This window comes from Lolium perenne, chromosome 5, assembly GCF_019359855.2.
Source record: "Lolium perenne isolate Kyuss_39 chromosome 5, Kyuss_2.0, whole genome shotgun sequence".
Lineage (NCBI taxonomy): Eukaryota > Viridiplantae > Streptophyta > Magnoliopsida > Poales > Poaceae > Lolium > Lolium perenne.
The window spans coordinates 263572205-263590703 of record NC_067248.2 but is presented as its reverse complement, the minus strand read 5'-3'; the positions used below and the strand labels follow the sequence as shown (position 1 = coordinate 263590703).

General features: G+C 45.5%; 1 protein-coding gene across 1 annotated transcript; it reads left to right on the top strand.

The window, feature by feature from the left end:
- Positions 1-13756: 13756 nt before the first annotated feature.
- On the top strand, positions 13757-18270 carry LOC127302947 (fatty acyl-CoA reductase 1). The gene is made up of 10 exons (XM_051333683.1): positions 13757-13835; positions 14000-14103; positions 14259-14461; positions 15000-15100; positions 15480-15678; positions 16333-16494; positions 16650-16731; positions 16860-17126; positions 17230-17357; positions 17969-18270. Exons 1-10 carry the CDS (start codon positions 13757-13759, stop codon positions 18135-18137), a joined length of 1494 nt encoding a protein of 497 aa, XP_051189643.1. The 3' UTR covers positions 18138-18270.
- The last annotated feature ends 229 nt before the right edge of the window (positions 18271-18499 follow it).

Below are 18499 nucleotides of genomic sequence, written 5' to 3'. Positions count from 1 at the left end.
AGTGTCATGCAGCATGCCGAAGGTTGTAGACCCAGCCATATGAATGTTGGGAAAAATGTCGACCTCGCTAGCTTCATGGCCAAACACACGGCCTTCGGGATCTTCCTCAGGAAGAAATAGAACTAAGCTATTGAGCTTGGTCGTGTGTCTGCTCCGACGGCCAAGTAATTATTGTGCATGTTTGTGTATGCTGATGCTTCAAAAGCAACATATTTTGATAAACTCTATGTACGTTGTTTGCTGAGAAGCATTTGTGTTGAACCTCTAGCTTAAATAGTTTGTGCTGAACCTTACTTAATTAGTTACTCATTATATGCTGGTATTTCTAGAACCTAGATGTTAAATTATATCTATATTTGTTTTTATACATGTTGGTGATGGATTTCCGATTTGGGGAAAGTTGAAAGGGTGTAGATTTTCTACCAAATTTGGCAAAATGGAAAGGATGAGGTGTGTGTGATGTAATAATAATCTTGAATAAATAAATATTAATTTTTTAATTTATATTATAATTCTTTTTAAAAAAATTTAATAATTTTTTTTGTAAACCTGAAAATTTGAAAATCTAAAAATTGGCTAACTTTATAGTTAAGTAATAGTAATCTTTATGCAGGATGCAATTATTAATTTAAAAAATTAAAAATATAAAATTCTGAATTTCTAGCAAATACTAAAACCTGAAGAAATAGGTCTGGAGACCCTTTAGTACCGGTTCTTTATACGAACCGGTACTAAAGGTGCAGCGCTGGCCTCACCTCCACCTTAAATTTGGCGCGAAACCCTTTAGTACCGGTTCTAAAGATCCCAATCGAACCGGTACTAAAGGCTGCCGGCGCCCGAATTAGTACCGGTTCGTAAGGAAACCGGTACTAAAGGTCAAATCCTTTGGCTAGTTTTCTACTAGTGTGTGACTTGTTGCATATATCTTTGCACTTTTTTTTATCTATATAGTGCTTAAATAATGTCCAGCCGATGTACTGCTTAAATACTCTCTATAGGAGGAGTTCCGAACTTTTCCGGATGTTCTGAATATTATGGTACGCATTAATAACTCTGACTCTATAGAGGTTATGCCAGGTTGAAAATTGCACCCGTCTCAGGATCCCAGAGAAGGGGGTCAACCAAGAAACAAAACAATATCTGCTATGAAAATTACTGAACATGGTGGAAAACAGGAACCGTCTCACCTGGCCATGGTAGCAGAGACGGTTTTTATTTATGGCCGACTAAAGGATCAGGGTACTAGAGCCGCTTGACTGAACCGGCTCTAAAGGTTACCGGCTTTAGTGGTGGGGTTTGTACTAGTGATTGAACTCCTATCGCGTGTATTTCTAGATGTGAGAATTTATGGCACGAGCTTTAGGTGATATGTTCCCCCGAAAAGTGGTTTCCACTAGTGGAAAACAGGCCTTTTGATCCGGGTGGTTAGGGCCTTTTGTCGCGGGCGGCCAGCCGCGACAAGCAAGGCGCGATAAAAGGGTGGCCTTTTATCCCGGGTCACTTACGACCCGCGACATAAGGTCCACCACGTGGCAGCCGCGGGGCGCGCAGGGCACAGGCCCTTTTGTCGCGGGCGGTATTACCACCCGCGACAAAAGGCCCTCTACGTGGCGCGCGCACAACGCTTCTGCTTTAGGGTTTGAGGGGTGCAGCACCCCTCCCCCCCGCCACCGACCGCCTGTTATTTCATTTTTTTCGTCCGAAAATAAAAGTTGCATATATTTGTACGCTACTAGAAGTTGTACACATTCATTCATTATATATATATATAGATCGATCAAACAAATATTGGAAGCAGAAGTCGATTCCCCTTACACATATTCGTAGGTTCCCTACATATATACATGGAGCTCACGATCGACAAACGGTACTAACGACCGTCTATTTGGAGGTAGAACAACTATCTGGACTAAACAAGCCTTTGTTGTTTATGACTTCTCTAACCAAAAGTCCCGCCAGTTCTTCCGCGATTCCTAGTGCGTGTTCCTTTGGTTGGAGTCTGTCCCGCATGAAGTCGACCTATATACGAAAATGAGATGAGTATGACTATATCAGTCTTGATAACGAAATATTGATGATAATAAATAAAGTTGTGAATGTTATTGCTTACGTCGAATTTATTTCTGTTCTGCTTCTCAGTGGTTAACATGCGAATGGACTCGCAAACGTAGTATCCACATAGATTCGTCCCTTGTGGCTGCTGGGGGCACGGTACAGGATTAAATGTTAGCTTCTTTGCAAAGGTAATCTCCTTATGAACATTCTTCAAAGCTTGCCAAGCCCTGCCATGCAAAAGAATGATTGAATGAGTGGATAATTAATTGATATCTCACGAAAGATAAAGCGCGGCGATGAAGGAAATTACACTTGGAGCAACACGCAAGTCCTGGAACCCGTCCAGGCCTCTACTCAGTGGGTCTTTTACTTCAACTATTCCCTTATCAGGTTGAATGTCTAGTAGAATCCAGTGGAAGCTGCACATGTTATGCATATACGTCAGGAATTACACTTAACATCGAGTAAGAAAAATTGAATGTGCATATATAAAAGATCATTAAGACTCTCACTCGTAGTTGTAAGGAAACAATATTGAATCACAGAAATATTGCTGCCCCAAAAACCTTAGTAGGTTTCCCCCCGTTTCTTCGCGTTTATGCTTCACCGTTTCAACATGTATTTTATCTGGGTCAACAAACCCAACATTGATAATATTATTACTTTTGCACTCACTGATCTTCAGTCTGCAAAAGAGAACCCATAAGATATAATGAGTATATATATGCAATGAAAACGAACATGAACTGAATGAAAATGAACTTATATGTAGTTAACAACTTACAAGCAATAGCAACTCATGAGAGATTTGTCGAGGGCTTCTAGATTGAATAACTGCCAGAGTTCATTCATCTCAATATGGATCTCCTCCTTTCGGTAGTAATATTCCCATGGTATACTCGCCACGATGTACATTTTTTTCTCCTTGCATGCATCAAGGTACCACTGATGCAAATTCCGCATATGTGTTGGCAGTTTATGCAGCTGCTCTCTGCTGACCAAGTCGGCCCCGTAGACAAATTTAGGAGCTATATCAGCAGTGGGTAGTGCAGCATCTGCGGCACCAAACAATTCGTCCACGGTAACTCCACATTGAGCCGCTAGAGTTGCAGCTTCTTCCATATTGACACCACCACCATGTTCCTCGTACACCTTGGGAACATTAAACACTTTGAGTGCTGGGATCGATTGTTTGGGCTGAGCACCGAGGAGGGGAACTTCCTTTCTCTTTTTGCCTTTTGTCGTTTGCTTGGCCTTGAGGGGTGCACTTGTTGAACTTGACCTTTTCTCATCTGCACTTCTAGCTGATGATTTGCTCGTGCCAGCAATGTCCTTCTCCTTAGCCTTTTCATCCTTCTTTTGGTCAATTACCTTCGCAAGAGTGCGTGTATAGTCATCCTTCTTCTCGTGTAACTCATACTGCGATGGTGTGTTCAGAAAACTAGTAGCATATTCTATTTGCTTCTCTGTGTATGGCTCTGGCGCTGGAGGTTTTGGCTTATGGAAATGATCATAGTTGTGTTTCGCAACAGCGGCCGCATTTTCCTCGACAGTAAGATCCCAAGGACGGGGGGGAGGAACCTTTGGTACTTTTGGGAGGGGCGACCTCTTGGGGATAGGACTCTTGAAACGCTTCCGGCTGGGTGCATTCCGAGTCTTAGTGGGCGGAGGCGGCGGCGCTGGAGATGGAGATGGACTACCGATGTCGTGGTCGACGTCGTACCCACGGGGTGATGGTGGCGACATGTGATCAGTAGGAGGAGGTGATGGTGGCCTGCGATCACCTGGAGGAGGTGATGGTGACCTGCTGGGACGACCGGTACTAGGTGCTACCCAGCCTGGCAGCCTGATGTTCTTCTTTTCCCAGAGAATGATTTCTCCCAGCACCTCTCTGAGTGTAAGCCCCCCATCACCTCCAGGGATATGGAGCTCCAATGTCTCCCACAGCGGGACAACTGAATCCACCCCGACACGAGCATAGCCAGCTGGAATCGGATTGCCATGCCATGTTGCCGGCTCACCTTCAGGTCCAAATGCCGGTAAGACATAGCCGACCGCCACCTTAACAGAAACCTTCCTGAACACCTCATGGAGATCACAAGGTGTTGTCTCCTTGATTCCATCCAAGGGGTCGCCAGGACCGGCATCTATCATCATCCGTGTAGGAGGGGCCTCCGAGTCGGCCACGCTGCTGTCTCGTTGCTGAGATATTTCAGCGGTATTATCTGGCGGGCGTTGTCCTTTTAGTTCATTTATCTCCCGCTGCTGCTGCTGAAGCTCCCGCTGCTGCTGGTCAAGTCGGCGTTGGAACTCGGCCATCCGGTCATTCTGCACCTCCACCGGCGTTGTTTAGCTCTCGCTCGGCTTCTATAAGTCTCCGCGTCGGCCGGAAACCCAAGCGACCACGGAACACTAGGGCCGAAGCCTCTTGTTCGTCCTCCCTTCTCAGGATTACCGAGGACAAGCGTCAGCAAGTCTTTCTCTCTATCGGGAGCAAACTTTAGTTTTCCCGCCTTTATATCTGTCGTCACTTCAATCCATTTTTGCCTGGGTACCCTAACCCTGGTGTCACTTTCAACAATGTTCCCTGTCTTCATGTCATACTCACAGCCATGCGCGAGGAACCAATTTCGAGCCCTTATGTCCCATCCTTCTCGCGTGGGTTCTGGAGTGATCCCGTTCAGCTCCATCTCAGCCTCTTGTGCATCCCACTTAGGCATGGCTCTTCCGTAGCCCCCTCGCCCCGTATGATGGTGATATTTCTTCTCGCTTGCATTCTTCTTGTTTTTCGCTGACAGGTTCACAGCCTCCTCTGATTCTTTGTACCTCACAAATTCTTCCCGCTTATGCTCCTGCTTCGCTAGGTAGTTCTCGAATAATGGAGGCTTCTTGTCTTTCTTATAATTTTTCCATAACCGGTTCTTATACGCCCGGAAAAGTTCCCCCATCTTCTTAAGAGCCCATTTCTTCACTAGCTCTCGCTGCTTAGCATTCTCAGACTCCGATCCCAAATCTGGCAAAGTGAAATGTGCCATCAGGTCTACGAAAAGTGTGTCTTTGTACCTATCGGCAACCTGATTTTCGGACACATTCTTCGTCTTGTTCCATTCTCTGACAGTGATCGGGACACGATCTCTAACCACAACTCCGCACTGATTTTTGAACTTCACTCCGACATTCTCGGGTACCACCGGTTGGCCTTCCGGTGATATAGCTTCAATTGTGAAGTGGTCTTTCTTGGTCAACTTCTTTGCCGGGCCTCGTTTCTCTATCTTATCTTCGGAGGCCTAAGAGAATACATATAGAATTGCATTAATGCCTCTATACTAATGCCTCAATACATATGTACATATAGAAATCCATTAATACCTCGTCACCGGAGCCGTCGTCGGCTTCTCCGTCACCGGAGCCGTCGGCTTCTCCGTCACCGGAGCCGTCGGCTTCTCCATCACCGGAGCCGTCGGGTTCTCCATGACCGGAGCCGTCGGCTTCTCCATCACCGGAGCCGGCTCGGTCGGCTTCTGTACCATCGCGGATTATGTCCGCGAATATGTCTTCCTGTTCCAAGTCCCGTTCGAATTGATCCATTGTTTCTGCAAAAGAATTAAATCGATAAGTAAATGTTCAAACACAAACCAAACCCTAACCCTAATCAAACACAAACCAAACCCTAACCCTAATCGGCGACACGTGTTTGCGAGAGGGAGAGGGGTGTCGGCGACGCGTGTTTGCGAGAGGGAGAGGGTCTCGGCGGCGCGTGTTTGCGAGAGGGAGAGGGGTGTCGGCGCGTGTTTGCGAGAGGGAGAGGGTCTCGGCGGCGCGTGTTTGCGAGAGGGAGAGGGGTGTCGGCGCGTGTTTGCGAGATGGAGAGTGCGCGTGTTTGCGAGAGGGAGAGGATGTCGGCGGCGCGTGTTTGCGAGAGGGAGAGGGGTGTCGGCGCGTGTTTGCGAGCGGGAGAGGGCGCGTGTTTGCGAGAGGGGTGTGTCGGCGGGTGTTTGCGAGAGGGGTGTGTCGGCGGCGGTTACGACAAAATTTAAACTACAAATTTGAACTAAGTAATTACATTTAACAAAAATAAACTAACTAATTACAACAAAATACTTACAAAATTTAAACTACAAATTTGAACTAACTAATTACAACAAAAATAAACTAACTAATTACAACAAAATACTTACAAAAATGAACTAACTAATTACATACTAAAATGTCTATATACAAAAATGAACTAACTAATTACATACTAATTATCTAACTAATAACTAATTACTAAAATGCCTATATACAAAAATAAACTAACTAATAACTAATTACAAAAATGAACTAACTAATTATACTAATTATCTAACTAAGAAAAAAATTAAAAAAAGAGGGCCGGCCGGGCGCCGCCGGCGCTGCGCACATGGCGGCCGGTTTGTACCTGCGGATCGAGGCGCGGCGGCGCGCGGCGCGGGCGGCGGGGCCGGCACGGGCACAGGGCGGCGCGCGGCACGGCGGCAATCGACGGCGGCAGAGGCGCGCGCGGCGAGAGGAGCTCGAGGAGGCCTACGGCGGCGACGGCGCGGCAGAGGAGATCGACGGCGGCGGCGGCGCAGCAGATCGACGGCGGCGACGGCGGCGATGGCGGCACGGCGATCCGGCAGCCTGGCGGCGTGATTTGGCTAAGTGCTGGCCTCCGGGAGTCGCGGGTGGGGGCTCCGCCCGCGGCGGTAGGCTTGACCCGCGACAAAAGACCCCCCTTTTGTCGCGGGTCAAGCCCCACCCGCGACAAAGGGGGTCTTTTATCGCGGGCCGTGGCTCGACCCGCGACAAAAGGGGTGGGAGGGGGAGGCGGCCGATCCGCGTGAAGCGCATCCAACGGCTCCGGCCGTTTGAATCCAACGGCCTGGAGCCGTTGGACGCGGATCAGGCCTGGACCGTTTTTGTTTTTCTGTTTTTTTCTGTTTTTTGTTTTTCTGTTTTTTTCTGTTTTTTGTTTTTCTGTTTTTTTTAATAAAAACTATTATTTCAATAACTTTTAAATGGTAACTCAAAAAGAAAAGTGTTATATATGAAAATTGATCAGAAAAATCCAATGAACATGAATATGACATCCATAGAACTATTTGCATCTCGCATATATAAATGCTGACACGTGCCTCGCCCCGCCGACGCCGGCGTGCGACGTGTAGCCACCGCTGACACGTGGCTCACCCCGCCGACGCCGGCGTGCAACGTTTAGCCACCGCTGACACGTGCCTCGCCCCGCCGACGCCGGCGTGCGACGTGTAGCCACCGCTGACACGTGCCTCACCCGCCGACGCCGGCGTGCGACGTGTAGCCACCGCCGACACGTGCCATGCCCCGCGTGCGCTATATAGAGCGACGAGTGCGGGCGCAACCACACGTCGCCACCACCTCCGCTCATTCATCTCCGGGATGCCTCCATGTCGTCGAGGGGCGTCCGGTTTCCGTGGCGTTCGAGTGCATCCGAGCGGTAGGTTCACCGCCGAGATACGCGCGGTGGCTTCCGCCTCACCCTCGGCACGTACAACACGCCGGAAGAGGCGGCGCGCGCCACGACGCGGCGGCGTGGCGCTTTCGGCGGCCAGGGCACGACATGAACTTCCCGGATGTTGAATCGCTAGAGGAGGCGGAGTTCCTCGCGCCACCGCCGTGCCTCGTCACCGACGAGGACCGTCACCGGCATCGCCAGTGCAGCGCAGATCGCCATCGCCGAGCGCGACGAGCAGTTGATGCGCCAGTGGAGGGCGCGGTCCCCCGACGCGTTCTTTGCTAACCTTAGGGCACAACGCAGGTCCAACAGGCGCCACCGTCGGGCCGTCGCCGCCTTCGAGCTCGAGAACTCGAATACAACTTGGACCGAAACGACCCTCGGTGGGATGACCTTTGGACGGAGACAACCTCCGACGACGAGTAGAGACTAGACTAGTAATTTATCTATTTTATTGTAATTTCAATAAAGTCGTTGTCGGTTCTATTAGTTTAAATTTAGTTTATAAAGTCGTTGTCGGTTGTTTTTGTTCAATAAAGTGGTTGACACGAAATTTATTACGATTGAACTGAAATTAAAGTACAGAGCTCAACCGAAAAATAAGATACATGGCCAGATTCGAATGTTGGAGCCATTCAATCATAGTCGTGCCTAGTCCTATACACGTCGCCACTGTAGTCATCAAAGTCGCCGACGTCATCGTCGCTAGCATCGGGGTCGCGGTTGTCGAACCTCGGCGGATGACCACGCGTGGGCTGGGATTGAGGGTAGCGCAGGCGGGGGCCACGATAGGCCAGGACGCTCTAGAGAGTCCGGCCGCGCCACCACATCCGACGGCCGGCCTCGTTGAAGTTCGAAGGAGGCGGGCCGTCCTCCTCGTACTCGGCAACCGCCCTCTCACGCCGATTGATGAAGAAGCTGTCCCAAGTCGGGCTGTAGTCGGGATGCCACTGGGGATTCCTCCGCTGCTCAGGCGTGAGCTCGAAATAGTAGTGGTTCGTGATGGCCATCTCGCGTGGCACACCTACAGGGATAGGAGGGACCGGTACGCCTCCGACGCTCAGCAACCAGCCGGTCGGGACGCGGTAGCCGGGCGGGCAGGGGTAGTTCGAGGCGCAAGCGCCTCCGCCTCCCGGGGTGTTAGACATACGATGGAAGCCATGGGAGAGAGTGATGAGGTTTGCAGATATGAGAGTCCAAGCCTACATATATATAGTGGAAAAATGGCGGGAATGCGGGAAGAAAATAGGCGGGGAACGAAGTGGCGCGCGAAACTTTCATCCCGGGTGGAGGCTCAAACCGCGACAAAAGACTGGGGGAGGCTTATCTAGGAGGGCCTTTTGTCACGGTTGGTGGCTGCAACCGCGACTAAAGATGTCGGCAGGATAATAAGGATGTGTCGGTAACCTTTTGTCACGGTTGGTGGCTGCAACCGCGACTAAAGCTGTCGGCAGGATAAGGATGTGTCGGTAACCTTTGTCACGGTTGGTGGCTGCAACCGCGACTAAAGGTGTCGGCAGGATAAGGACGCGTGGGTGGACGCACCGCTCGATGAGATAAAGCATGTAGCGCACGACGGCTTTGTCGAAGGAATAAGACAAAGTAGAAGCGGTGCCGTGCCTATAAAAGGAGCATCGATACGCCTTGCCAAGCAGATCAACAAGTCAAGCACTGTTTAATCTTCATTATTACATAAATGTAGAGATTGTCTTGGGAACTATATATGAAGAATACATTATTACATCGCCATCTAGTGTTGTGATCTTCTACGCCGTAGCCATGGAGAATCTTCATCATTTAGCAAGATGCTTGGGTCAATTTTCACCGTGAAGGGCGGAATTTCTTTAAACTTATTATAATCTTCTGACATGTCTGTCTTGTCATCCACTCCCACGATGTTTCTTTTCCCCGAAAGAACTATGTGGCGCTTTGGCTCCTCGATTGATGTATTCTTTTGTTGATTTCTTTTTCTTGATTTGCTAGACATGTCCTTCACGTAGAAAACTTGAGCCACCTCGCTGGCTAGGACAAAAGGCTCGTCTGTACGCAAGATTGTTGGGATCCACTGTTATCATACCGTACTTATCGTCAATATGTATAGCGCTGAGCTTCACCCATTTGCACCGAAACAAAGGGACCTTAAAAGTGGGACCATAGTCAAGTTCCCATATCTCCTCTATGTATCCATAATATGTGGTGGTCTGCCCATTCTCGTCTGTTGCATCAAAGCGGACACCGCTGTTTTGGTTGGTGCTCTTTTTATCTTGGTCGATCGTGTAAAATGTATTCCCATTTATCTCGTACCCTTGGAATGTACATATGTTTGAAGATGGTAACCTGGCCAACAAGTACAGCTGCTCCACCGCAGATGGGTCATTAATGAGATGTCTTTGCAACCAACTGCCGAAGGTATTCATGTGTTGACGTGTAATCAAGGACTCGGGCTGGCCCGGGTTTATTTCTCGTAAAACATTCTTATGTTTCTCGATGTACGGAGCCACCAAACTGGAATTGTATAGAACTGTGTAGTGCGCTTGATTGAAAGAAATCTTGTCCCTCCACACCGTTGCTTTCCTTCCTAGTGTGCTTTTTCCAGTCAGCCTCCCCTCATACCGAGATTCAGGAACACCAATCGGCTTAAGGTCGGAAGAAAGTCAACACAAAACTCAATGACCTCCTCGGTTACGTAGCCCTTTGAGATACTTCCTTCCGGCCTAGCTCGGTTATGAACATATTTCTTTAAGACTCCCATGAACCTCTCGAAGGGGAACATATTGTGTAGAAATACAGGACCGAGAATTCTAATCTCTTCAACTAGGTGAACGAGGAGGTGCGTCATAATATTGAAGAATGATGGTGGGAACAACAACTCGAAGCTGACAAGACATTGGACCACATCTTCTGTAATCGACAAAGTTTCTGGATCCATTACCTTCGAGAAATTGCGTTCAGGAATGCACATATCTTCACAATGGCTAGTCGAACATTTTACGGTAGAAGTCCCCTCAATGCAATCGGAAGCAATTGTGTCATAAGCACGTGACAGTCATGGGACTTCAGTGTTCTGGAATTTTTCTCCTTCATATTTACTATCCCCTTTATATTCGACGAGAAACCAGACGGAACCTTGATACTGAATAGGGCTTCAAAAAGATCTCCTTCTCTTGTTTGGTAAGAGCGTAGGCTGGCAGGCCCTACAAACTGCCCTGGATGATTGCCGTTTCGTCCTTTATGAAGTTCCTGGTCCTCCCGTGCTTCGGTGTATCTTTTGTCTTTCCATACACGCCCGTAAAACCTAGAATATTCACACAAAGATTCTTGGTCAGGTGCATCACGTCGATTGCAGAGCGGACTTCCAGGACTTTCCAATATTCTAGCTCCCAGAAAATAGATTTCTTCTTCCACATGGGCGCGTGTCCGTCATCGTCTTTCGGAACAGGTCGACTGCCTGGACCCTTTCCAAAGATAACATTTAAATCCTTGACCATGTCAAATATATCAGCACCACTACGGGGGACAGGCTTCGGACGGCGGTCCGCCTCGCCATCGAAATGCTTGCCTTTTTCCTTAAGGGATGCTTGCGCGGAAGGAAACGACGATTGAACGGGTACACAACTTTTTCGCTTTTTCCCAAATATTTACTTTCAGTCTCATCTAAACAGTGTGTGCATGCATTGTATCCTTTGTTCGTCTGTCCCGAAATGTTACCGAGAGCAGGCCAATCATTGATGGTTACGAATAGCAACGCTCGTAGGTCAAATTCTTGCTCCGTGTGCTCATCCCACACACGTACACCTGGTTTGGCCCACAACTCCAAAAGCTCATCGACTAATGGCCTTAGGTACACATCAATGTCGTTGCCCGGTTGCTTTGGGCCTTGGATAAGCACCGGCATCATAATGAACTTCCGCTTCATGCACAACCAAGGAGGAAGGTTGTAGATACATAGAGTCACGGGCCAGGTGCTGTGGATTGCAGCTCTGCTCCCCAAAAGGATTCATGCCATACGTACTTAGACCAAAGTATAAGTTCCTTGCCTCACCTGCAAAATCCGGAAACTCTCTCCCGATGTTTCTCCACTGCCGACCATCAGCGGGGTGCCTCAACATCGCGTCTTTCTTACGTTCTTCCATGTGCCATCGCAACAACTTGGCATGCTCTTTGTTTCTGAACAAACGTTTCAACCGTGGTATTATTGGAGCATACCACATCACCTTCGCAGGAACCCTCTTCTGGGTGGCTCGCCCTCAACATCACCAGGGTCATCTTTTACGATCTTATACCGCAATGCACCACATATCGGGCATTTATTCAAATTCTCGTACTTCTCACCGCGGTAGAGGATACGATCATTAATGCATGCATGTATCTTACGCACATCTAATCCTAGAGGGCAGACAAGCTTCTTTGCTTCATATGTACCGACGGGCAATTCATTATTTCTTGGAAACAGCTTCTTTAATATTATCATCAATTTCTCAAATCCCGAGTCACCACACCGACCTCTGCCTTCCATTTCAGCAATTCCAATATGCTACCCAGCTTTCTATGCCCATCTTCACAACCTGGGTACAACAATTTGTGGTGGTCCTCTAACATCTTGTCGAACCGCAACCTCTCCTTATCCGTGTCACAGTCTCTTCTTGCATCAGAAATGGCCCGACGAAGATCATCATCAACAGGATCATCTGATGCCTGTTCTTCACCTCCTTCTTCTTCATTGTCGTCCATTGCGGTATCAAAGCATTCAGAGAACATAGATCGATAATACTTCTCATCATTATCTTCTTCCTCATCGCCGTCTTCCATCATAACCCCTTCTTCTCCGTGCATGGTCCACACATAATCACAGGACATGAACCCAAACCGAAGCAGGTGGCGCGTAAGATCACTACAGCAAGAGGAATCCTTCGCGGTCTTACATATTAGACATGGACAGCACATAAACCCATGCTACGACTTGAGGGCCTCGGCCACACGCAGGAAAGAATTCACGCCCTCTCGAAAGCGGAGCACATCGGTTACCGTACATCCATGGATGACTCATCCGCATCATAAGCACAATTATATATGTATCGATGCAATCACCTTGCTAAAATTAATATTGTACGGACTATGCATATATATATAGTCGAGAAAATAGTTGCTAACCTTTTTGGATCAAAAAGAGGAGAAATCTTATCAAATAAAACCAAGTGGCATCCCTCTCACAAGCATTCCATCAAACACCTCTTGTGCACATGTAGAAAAAATGAGCTAGCATACACCTCCACCTTCACCACCAAGGAAAAAATGAGGTGGGGGGGTGGCTGGCTGCTTCTATATATATATATAGGGGGGGACATTTTGGCGCGGGCCGTATTACGACCCGCGACAAAAGGGGTGGCCACGTCGCTCCTACCCCTTTTGTCGCGGGTCGTAATACGGCCCGCGACAAAAGGCCGCGACAAAAGCCTCCGCGCGCTCCACATGGTTTCGGGGCGACGTGGCCAGGCCATTTGTCGCGGGTGCAGGCGCGCCCGCGACAAAAGGCTCCCACAGAAGCCCTGTTTTCCACTAGTGTTCGGGGGTACCCATTCACGTTTTCTGAAATGTGGTAATCCAAGATCTAATAGAGATGATGTAAGAGAGTAAAACACTAGAACTGTAAGCGGCATACAACTAAGCAACTAAGCTAACAATATTATTCTAATAAATATTACCAACATGACAAAAGGTAACTCCAGAATACCATTCATTCAGGGTATAATGTAATAAATAATAAACAGAAATTATACTAACCACATAATACTAATCTTCCTAATCAATAATCCTACAGATGCATAAACAAAAAACTGTACTTTTAAAACTGTTGGACACCTAGGTTAGCAAGAAAACCCCAACATAACAGATATCAGAATGATACACACCAGACTAGTCGAGGCATGAGAAAAACGACGCTCGGGGGCCAAGTCGGGGAGACGAGTGGGATGCTCTAACAGATATCACAATGATACACACCAGACTAGTCGAGGCATTCATTCCCTCATTCCAATAGTGGCGTGCACATGTCTCCAGCGATTATAAATACCAACCATACATCCCTTGCCTCAATCCAAGCACAGCCACGTACGTCCTGGCCGGCGGGTCGCCTTCTGTAGCTTCCAAGAGAGACCAATTTGCTTGTTCCGCTAACCGATCTGGATCTATACATTAGAATAGCTGGCAATGGACACAGGTATGGTGACTGAGTGCTTCCGGAACAAGACCATCCTAATCACAGGATCCACTGGATTCCTCGGAAAATGTATGCACATACTTTTATATGCACTATATACATCAATTCTTTGCCTTGCATTCTATGTACATATACTGTAAATCAAATACATACGGTGTATATTTTTCGGCCGACATAACTACGCGGCCTATCGATGAAGATGCCCATTGATTAGTTGGCTTATATACACGCAGTGCTGCTTGAAAAGATACTGAGGGTACAGCCAGACGTGAAGAAGATCTACCTGCTGGTCCGTGCCCCAGATGATGCCTCCGCGGAGCAACGTATCATATGCCAAGTAAGTCGAAACCATGTCACTGCCTCAGACAAACGCAGTCCGCAGATACAAATGTCATGCCTCATATGAGCAGGTTGCAGCCTTGCGTGTATACTTGATAATTCCTCACCTCCTTCTGTATTCATTTGTTCGATCGGTCTTAATATCCCCTGCAGGTGCTGGGGAAGGATCTGTTCAACACGCTGCGGGAGAAGCATGGCCTTTCTGGCTTCCAGGAGCTCATCAAAGAGAAGATAGTTTCTCTAGCTGGTGATGTCGGGACTCGAGACTTCGGGCTAGACAGCTCCAGAATGGAGGACCTGTGTGAGGAGATCGATATTATCATCCATGGGGCAGCAACAACTAGCTTTTATGAAAGGTAAAACAATTGTGTGGTAACTTACGACAAATACAAGTGAGTATATCATATGTTTATAAACGACACCCAACTACAGATATTTCCAGAAGAACTTCTATACATAAATTTCTATATATATATATGATAATAGTTTTTCAAGCAACATGGCATACACAAAAATTTCTTTGAGAGATTTTTGTTGTACCAAAAATTTGAAAATCAGTATGTACACATTATAGTACAAAAGTTATATTGATCTGTGAAGTTTGATTTTAATATGTTGTGCCATTTCAGAGAAACAAAAAAGACTAAATCTGATGAACTTTATATTCACATTGTATTTGCTACCACTTCTTGTTTTGTGTAGGCCACATACTACCTCTTGTCTACATATGTCCAAATTTTGACAAATCTAAGACATCTATTTATGGACAATCATTTCTAGAATTGCACTCTGCCTACATAGGTTGACATACTGCGAGGACAGAAGTAGAACGGTTATGCTATTACAGCTTTTTTGTTAACTGTTGCATGTTCATTAATTTTATTGTATATACAGGTACGATGTAGCTTTGGCAACTAATGCATTAGGAGCGCAATATGGATGCGAATTTGCAAAGAAGTGTCCTAATCTGAAATTGTTACTTCATGTTTCCACAGGTACGCATGTGTTTATTCATATCAACAAAGTTGTCCACATAGTGCTTAGTCCATTGGAGCAGAACCAAATCAATATGATAAGTATATACCCTCCGTCCCAAAATATAAGGCACGGTTTTTTTTGCACGGTCTTCGATGCACAACTTTGACAACAAATATATACAAAAATATATGGACTGCGAATGTGAAAATGGTATTGTTGCATTCATCTTTCAAAACATATAGATATGCAAATTTTGTGAACATATTATAAGTACAAATTAGAGTCAAAGTTATAAGTCATTGACTAGCGAAATGTAAGGGGCCTTATATTTGGGACGGAGGTAGTATATATATAATCAACTATAGTAACAATGTATTTTTTTTTTGTCTATATTAGCTTTTGTAGCTGGTACCCAAGAAGGACTTTTACTGGAGAAAGCACTCCAGATTGGTGAAGCACTACGGCCAGGTTACCACTTGGACATTGATGCTGAATTACAGCTGGTTGAGAAGGTTAAGACTGAACTCACAGCGGCTAAGAGTGGTAGCTCAGACCAATATGAGAAGACAACCATGAAAGAACTTGGCTTAAAGAGGTCTGACCAATCTAAATATGTTAGACCCCTTGTTTTAAGAACATATATGACACTTTGGATATCAGCATGTTATTCAACATGTAACTCTGGGACCTATGTTGGTAAAAACCATATTGCTGAATTCTGAAAAACAATTCAATGAAAAAATCAAAACATACTATCTTCCACATGACTAATGTATATAATTTTTTTAAGTGTTAGTATTCAAAGTGACCTGATCGATGATCATATTTAGGCAGAGCTGATACTAAAATTATTGTGACTGTTATGTCATTATTAAGGTAGCTGTCATGTGTGTCACTCATATCAAATGCTGCCACCTTTAGACCTCTGGTTTGAACCATTTTAGATAATGACCCATGCCAACTTAAAGCGGTAGTTGGTTTTTTATGATTGCTACAAACTTTAAGGGGCCTTGTAGGATCTCTGCGGATTTCAGACATTAATAAGTTATATGTATGATTAACCTATGCCAGGTAACACGTAACATTCACTAATTTTACTAAAACTGTATGAACTTTACACTACAAACTACTCTGGATAGTGTTATTTCTTTTAGAAAATGTTGATGAAAAGATATAGGAATCTAGTATTAGACAAAATTTATATATATGACAAGTCAGTTTGATACTATCTTGTTCGTAAATTTTGAAGGGCTTCCCATTTTGGATGGCCAAATGTATATACGTTTACCAAAGCTATGGGGGAGATGTTACTTGAGCAGAAGAGGGAAGACCTTCCTGTTGTCATTATTCGTCCCACCATGGTAACCAGCACCTATCAAGATCCTTTTCCTGGGTGGATAGAAGGTGCAAGGTACGCTCCACATGTAAACATACTAGTAATTTGCATGTATCAATGTTATATCAATCTTGTGAAACTAATTACTGTTGTAGAATTACTACACTACGTATATATCCAATATGGACATCACCACAACAGAAAATAAGTTTCTACCCTTTTATCACCAGGACAATTGATGCTCTAATTGTTGCCTATGATGAACAGGCGTTCCCCTGTTTCCTAGGTGATCTCAAAGACACAATGGATGCGGTGAGTAATACACAATGATATTCACATGTACTAGCTATTAGTGGTGTAGACATGAGTAACATAACAGCCTGATTAATTGGATTGCAAGTTAAATTTGAGAGATACTGATAGTCCATATATATATATAGGTTCCGGCTGATATGGTGGTAAATGCAACTCTGGTAGCTGGAGCTGTTCACTGGAATGAGAAAGGGCAAGTCATTTACCACGTGAGCTTAGCACTCCAAAATCCATTGTCCGGTTACGTTTTTGAGGATGCTTGTTGGGATTACTTCTCAATCCATCCACGTGTACTAGAGAATGGGAAACCCCTCCAAAACAGAAGGCCATACTTGTTCAAGAAATTGGTGTACTTCCGCGCATATTTGACCCTGATGTATAAGCTACCACTGGAGGTAAAAAATGATATATTTTATATTCATACACACATGCCAATATAGTGTCTATATGATAAAGAAACTGACATTTTTTGTCATATCTTTAATTACAACTGAACAGATGCTTCATGCAGTGAGCCTATTGTTTCGTGGCTTATTTTCACAATATTACCAGAAGCACAACCGAAGATACACTTTCCTAATGCTCTTGGTTAAGGTGTATTCACCATACGCCTTCTTCAAAGGATGGTGAGATCCATTTTCTTCCTATTATTTCATTGCCATTTTGTGCACCGACAGTCTGCCATAGCCCTGTTGGACACTTAATTTGGTTCAATGTTGCTGTTAGAGCTTATACACAGATTAGAGGCGTACTAGTAGATAGGGCTGTTATTAGGGCATGTTCAATGCTGAATGCTTAAACAGGAGCTTACTGAGAAAAAAATACAATCAAATTAAGAAATTATTTAAGTGCCGGCTTTGCAATGAGGGGCACTAATTACGGGCGCAGAACCGTCTGAGCTCAGCTCGTGTAGGGAAGAAAGGACTAAGCACTCGCCGTAATTTGCTGCATGGACCCAGGATTCAAGAACTAACTGTCGCTTCGGCCAGTAACTCAATTCTGGAGCCAACGGTAGCACCACCAGTTGTAGGTGCCCTTAGGGGTATCCGGGTATGGAAAAAACTGAAGAGTAGTATGGGCAACCAGATTGCAAATATATGCAAATCTCTACATCCGATTCACATAAACAGACTTAGTTATTCTATTAATTTTCATAAGATAACTTCTGCTGATTTCGCACGTATTTATTGTAATGTACATATGATGATGCAATTTTTTTGATGTGCTGTGTCTGAAGCTTTGACGACACGAACTTGACAAGGCTGAGGAAGGAAGTGAAGACGGAAGGCAATGATGGTAGCTTATTTAACTTCGATCCCAAATCTATGGACTGGCACCAATACCTTTTGAATATCCATGTCCCAGCTGTACTAAAGTATAGCCGCAAAAAGAAGGGAAGCGTGTAGAAACAAAAAAGCAGAAATTCCTAGTGTCAAGATAAAGGGCAGGCATCGTTCTCAAACAAAACTGTATAGATAATGCTATTCATTACCATTTGTATGAAGTGCAGCAGATGCAGCCGTTTGATATCTGTTTGTGTGTGTGTTCATAATGTTACATGAAACAAATGAATACTCCTATTACTCCCTCCGTCTCAGTTTACTAGTCTTCCCCCTCTCTAGGTCGCTAATTTAACCTATATAATTTAAATTATATAATGCAAAAATTATATCATTAGAAAATAGAACATCTAAATTTTCTAATGATAGAATTTTTATAATATATAACTAATGCTAATTTGATTAAATTTGCGACCTAGGGATACGCG